The 6036-nt window shown below is 43.7% G+C and overlaps 1 protein-coding gene across 1 annotated transcript; it reads right to left on the reverse strand.

Moving 5' to 3' along the window:
- Positions 1-1204: 1204 nt before the first annotated feature.
- On the reverse strand, positions 1205-4601 carry znf503 (zinc finger protein 503). The gene is made up of 2 exons (XM_084562126.1): positions 3493-4601; positions 1205-3130 (listed from the first exon to the last, which is right to left on the reverse strand). Exons 1-2 carry the CDS (start codon positions 3745-3747, stop codon positions 1703-1705), a joined length of 1683 nt encoding a protein of 560 aa, XP_084418252.1. The 5' UTR covers positions 3748-4601; the 3' UTR covers positions 1205-1702.
- Positions 4602-6036: the final 1435 nt, after the last annotated feature.

A 6036-nucleotide genomic window follows, 5' to 3' on the forward strand; every position in this document is an offset into this window, starting at 1 on the left:
ATTACGTTTCTAGGAATACAAAATGTGAAAGCCATTTAATTGTGACTATAAATTGTCTAATCGAGGCACCGATTTCGACTTGTCTTAAAAAAAAAAAGTCAAAATGCGTAAAAATACGCAACAGATATTTATGTCATTAAAATCAGCTGTAAAAATACATGGTCGTTAAGAAGAAAAAAATATATGTACATATATATTATATAGGCCTACATATTAAGTTTTTGTGTAGATATATAATTGTTGGGACGTTCTCTGTAACTTTTAAAAATGCATACATATTTAATGTATGCGCAATTTCGACTCAGGAGTCGTTTCATCTGCATTCAAATTCCACAACTAACAAGGTTAGGTGAGCTGATCAAATTTTAATAACAGCATCCATTCAAAAATAACATTCACGCCGAAAAGTCACCCCTGTGGAGAGGCTGAGTCTTCCTCTCAGCCCCAGCGTAAATAATAATAATTATAATAAAATAAAATAAAATAAACACCCACGAGTTTAAAACGCTTGTAACATTTTTAGTGCATTAAACTTCGAACAGCAGCAAATGATTCAGATCAAAGCCCGCCTTTCTTTTAAGGTTGTGATATCGATTTTTTTCTTTTTTTTTAATATATATATTTAATGAATAAATTAAAAATACATGTACTCGTGTTTTTATTTTTATTTTTTTAAACTACAGAAACACCAGATGTCCTTGTCCAGTCGCTTTCTGGCGCATTTCACACGTTTTACGCAGGAGAGCCTCAACGAAAGCTGTCAACCCCCCTGAAACTTATCGACAAAATCCCCTCCCTTCAACAGCAAACTGAAATCTCTGGAATAAATTCACTTCACGAAGCCCGTTTAACTCTACGCGCACACGCAGAGATACACGCACGAAGAAATCCCCACTTGCATTCTTAAAGCTTGACAAAAGTTTGGCTCGTAGCGAGGAAGAAGAGAAAGAAAGAAAGAAATGAGAATTAAATGTAAAATTTTCCACACATAAAAAAAAAAAAAGCCCTCATACACAATTAATTAGTAATCTGAGTCTGACTGGAAAATCTATAGGCCTGTGTTGGCGGAAGCGATCATGTCAGTATTTCTCAACCCTAATAATTTAACAGGCGGACTGAAAAAAAAATGTCAGTGGAAAAATAAATCTGACTCTTACCTAAAAGTGAATAATGCGAACACTTCAGAAAATGAGGCACACGGAGATATGGAACAGAATTGTTTCTTATTTTTTTTTCCAGAATACATACAAAAAAATACCAATTCTCTGTCCAATGGTGTACACCTGAAAAATAACGGCAATTTAAAATGTGGACAATTTCTGAGATTTTAAGAAACAAACATGCATGTAAATTATTTTCTTCTCAATGAGACATTAAATAAGAACAAATACAATCATAGCAATTTCAAATTAACATCGAAATGAGGACCCCTACTTTAATTAGTACTCTAACATATGTGTGTGTGTTTTCACTTTACCTATAGAGTTCAGTTTCGACATAATGCACTTTTTGAGTTGCTCAAATATTTTTCCATTTGCAGCTTTTATCGCCTGCTTTTAAGCCGACATATAAATAAATACAGTTGAAGTCCACGGATCCCGCCCATAAGTTTTAGCGCAGTTAATATAAAAGTCTTTATATTTGCATTCTTAGTACTATAAACTTTTAACAAGTCCTTAGTTTTGTTTTTTTTTTCCCCTCCTCACTGGTATCCAAGCGCTGATGCTGTGGTGAGTCTCTGGCCATACAGTGCGTAAGGGGAGTAGTAAGGGCCGGTGGCTGCGGGGACGGGAACAGGGCCACCGGGGGTTGGCAGAGGGCTTTTGGAGTACGGATGGTAGCGGGTGCTGAGTCCTAACGCGTGATGCGGGCTCCTTAGAGCCAAAGTCCCGGGACTCCCGGGGGGTCCTGATGGTGGCATGTGCATATGGCAGGCCATGGCCGCTGCTGCAGCGCTGGCTAGGGATGAAGACCCGGGATAACCAGATATCAACTTCTCAGCCCCGGTAAAAGCAGTGTGTGTCCTCAGGTGGTTCAGGAGCTCCTCTGAGGAGGAGAAACGCTTGTCGCACGGTCCATTTGCCGACACCCAATTACAAACATGAGGGAGAGGGTCGTTGGGGAGCATGAAACCGTACGGGTACAGGGGGTGTCCGGTAAATGATGGCGCCGAGGAATGAACGCCGTGTATGGGGTGTGTCGGGTACATTAGTGGATAGCTGTTCTTGAGGGCGTTAGCGGCAGCTGCAGCTGCAGATTCGTGCGTGCAGGAAGCACTGGCTGCGCCCGCTAAGTGACTGGCACAATGGTAACTGAGGCAGTAAGGGTCTCTACACAGGCTGGCTGACATGATGGACGGTGGAGAAGCCCCGGCCAAGGGACTGGATCCAGCCTTACTGCAGCCCAGTGAACTAGCCAGCTGTGCGTTTACCAAGCTCCCTCCGTGGGGCAGGAAGTGTTGAGGGTAACCAGCGTAGGCCCCAGCCAAACTACCTGGGTAGGTCATACCGGCAGGAGGCAAAGGGAAAACTGTCTGTCCCGGTTTGTAAGGAGAAACCGGCGCCACAAGTCCTGACCCGAGAACGGATGCGGAGGATACGGAAGTTACAGATGAGGACTCCGAGGAGGAGGATTTAGTGCCAGGTGTCGTCTCCTGGTGTTGGTTGACCTCCACGTTAATTCCACCACAGCTCACGCTTATCCTGCTGTGGCTAGTGGTGCCAGACCCGTCCGTAGTGCCATTTTTATTGCAGTCAGAGTCTTTCTTTTCGTCCCTTTCCCCACACTTCCCGTCCGATGGCATGGGAGAGGCTGAAGTGCTGGAGTTGGGGCTGCCTGTCCGCGGTGTAAACGGCTGGCAGGTGGCGCTCGGCACTCGGAAACCAGACTTCTCACTGCCAGAGACGCCCGAAGACGAGTCCTTCTTGTCTGAAGGTTTAGAATAAGGTTTGAAGCTAGATTTGTCATCCACACCAATGTCACTCATTTTCAAAGGGCCTGATTTAGATTCCTTTTCACTAGATCCATTTGATGTTACGGAGGACAATTTGGAGGAGGGTGGTGGGTCCGGTTTGCCGATCTGGGAGCATGTCTGCGCCAGCAGAGCTAGCGGACTTTTCTTGGCATCTAGCTGCAAAAAAAGATCAAATAAACGTTGATGAATGCTATTAAAACACACAGCGACAGCGTCCTTACACTATTATAAAATCCACAACCTCAGAGACGACCGTTTAATCGAGGTATTTCCTGGCTTTTCCAAAGGAAGGTGTATGGGTAATAATTTTACGCACGGCTTTTCCGTGAAAACTACAGCCGTAATGCTTATAAAGTCAACAAAATTGCGAGGCTGTATATTAGCCAAGACATAATAGCTTTAACACTGGAATCGCAGTTGTACAGGATATATCCCCGAATAATAGAAATACGCTTCCCGAACGTAAATAGACTGACGAAACAGCAATAACTAAAATATGATCAAAATGTTTTCCTTACCTCTATAGGACTAACTGGCGTAGAAGGCAAAGGCTGCAGATACTCCGGGTGCAAAATGTGTCCCGACCGTGCGGTAAGCATTTTCAAAACCTTGATGGGAAGTCGGTTTGCTTGCCGTAGTGGATCAGACGGAGGTGCGGAGTGAAGAAAAGGCTTGTTGATGCTCGCCGAGCTACTATTCCGAGAACTGCTCCTTTCCCACGCTGCACAAATATCACTATTCTTCAGGACGGACGCCGAGGGCGATGTGATCATGTCCCAATAGTCAGGAAAGGAAGTGGCGATGCTTTCGTCAGATTCATTAAGAAAATCAAAAAAAGCACTGCGCCTCTCTCTCGGGGAAAAAGAATCGTAAAACGCTTCAATAAAAGGTAATCCTGGTAGTAAAGGAGCAAGGCGCGGCAGCTGGAAGGAGACCGTGCGAGGTTATCGCAGATCTGTGGCTGCGTCTTGCACCATGAGCGCTGCGCCTTCTGTGCGTCTGTCTGCAGGTCCTCGCTCTGTACTCCCGAAGTACGAACTGGTAGAAATGTTCACTTCAAAAGCAGCTGAATTAGTCCGAGATTAAAGCCTTTGCCGCCTTCCAATCAAATGGGACCCTGAGGTGATTGGAGGGTCAAGGGGATGTGACGTTCTCCTCTTTGTAAGCGCCTCTATTTTGACAGCTCGGGGGAGGAGATAGGAATAAATAGTTTGGTTAGTGTGAACGCTTGCGCTGTTCCGTACGTGGGCTCGGATCAGGATGCGGAATTGCGGTCAAAAGACACGAGCAAACACAATGTACCCACTTTAACGTAATCAATTTCGCCTTATATTAAAGATATACACTTTGTGTGTGGAAGATAAAGCACACTCAAGTTTTTCGTCTTATTTTCCACGTAGAGTTAGGCTGTAACTTGCCTTTACAGTAGCTTTCCAACGCTTTGCCACTCCATTTAAAGGCTATAAAACCATCCATTCAACAATCATCACGTTTAGAGCGCTTCGTTGTATTACCAGGCGTTTTTAGCCCCGTTGTCTAACTGTCTCTAACCCGAGAGATGCCCAAATTACGCACACATTACGCACGGCCACCTCGGGGACTTTTTCTCCACCGGCAACCATAAAACCAACCACTTCAGCTTGAATTCCCTAAAAGACAAGCGTTGACAGGAATAGACCAATGTAGTGATGGAGGGATGTGAATGTCACATGTTTTCAGTATAATATACACCGCCCTTCTATTTCTATCTCCACCCCTCCGTCAAGTGTCAATTCTGCTCCACCGCAATCAATCAGTTATTTGTCAGACGCTGTCAATCCACCGCTTGATTTATGTCAGCTATTGTGGCTGATTACATGCCAGTGTGACTGCGGGAAAGAAAAAAAAAAAAAAAGAACAAATGGGCATGGAGGGAGAGAGTGGGAGACGCTCCGCGAGAGACGCACCAAGTTTTCAGAGGAAATAAATCGATTCTGGTGTTAAGATTTAATTTTTCAGATGCATCGACAATAGCCCAGCAGCCCCCGTGTGTCAGACAGCGCAGGGAAGGGGAGGCAAAAGCTGCGGATTAAACTTCATATCCATTCAGTCGGTTATTCAATAAGGTCTGCTAAGTTTTTGGAGTTGTTCATGAAACACCTCGGAGGTGGTATACATGATGAAACTTTAATAACTTGCAGACAGTACGGCTCACATGTTCTACAGAGGTGCCGCTAGTGCTTTAAGGTGTTAAACCGCTTTTGCTATAATCGGCCGATTATGGTGTTAACAAGGAGCCTTGGGGAAAACACCGGTGCCAAGGAACAAATGACAAATAAATAGAAAATCAATAAATATCACATCATTAAAAACAGGAAGATAACTTAATGTGTGAATATAGAATGATGTTTTGTATATATATATTTTTTTTTATAATCTACCATATTTTAAATGCCCTTTTTTCCTGAAATAAATCACACTGAAGTAAACGTTAATTCAGAAATGTTAATGTGCAACCACCCGGTCAAACATCACGCTCTCTCCAGTTTGGCTAAACGCATCAAGCCATTGTGTTGTTAAAACCTGTCATCTGCCTCGGGCACACTGTCATCTGCAACAAGAATAACAAAGACGGAAAAAAGAGAAACCCACACATTTTATATCCACGTCAGCTCGATTTTATTTACATACAATGAAAATGATTTATTTTCTTTAAGGGGCAGAGGAGCGGACGGGGAGAAAGAAAGGAAGAGAAATGGTCTGTCAGGCCGCTGAGAAAAGAAGTTTAAAATGCCTTGAACTATTCACCGCTGAGATGGCTAATCAGTATTGAGGCTCCGGGGCAATCGGGCAGCTTTTCAATGTGGTTCTCCTTTCATCTCAATCGGGATGGAGGCGCTCAATTAAAAGCCTATCAGTTTGTAAGTAAATCAACGCCTATCAAAGTTGTCACATCAAACAAAACGATTATTATTGCAACCCGCCTCTGCCATTAATCTCTTTCTGTGGTAATCTGCTTGACAGGTCAACTTGGAGAGCAAGAAAACCTGGAGTGGACAGTCGAGGGGGGCAAAATATGTTTT

Source organism: Chelon labrosus (assembly GCF_963514085.1).
Source record: "Chelon labrosus genome assembly, chromosome: 15".
NCBI lineage: Eukaryota > Metazoa > Chordata > Actinopteri > Mugiliformes > Mugilidae > Chelon > Chelon labrosus.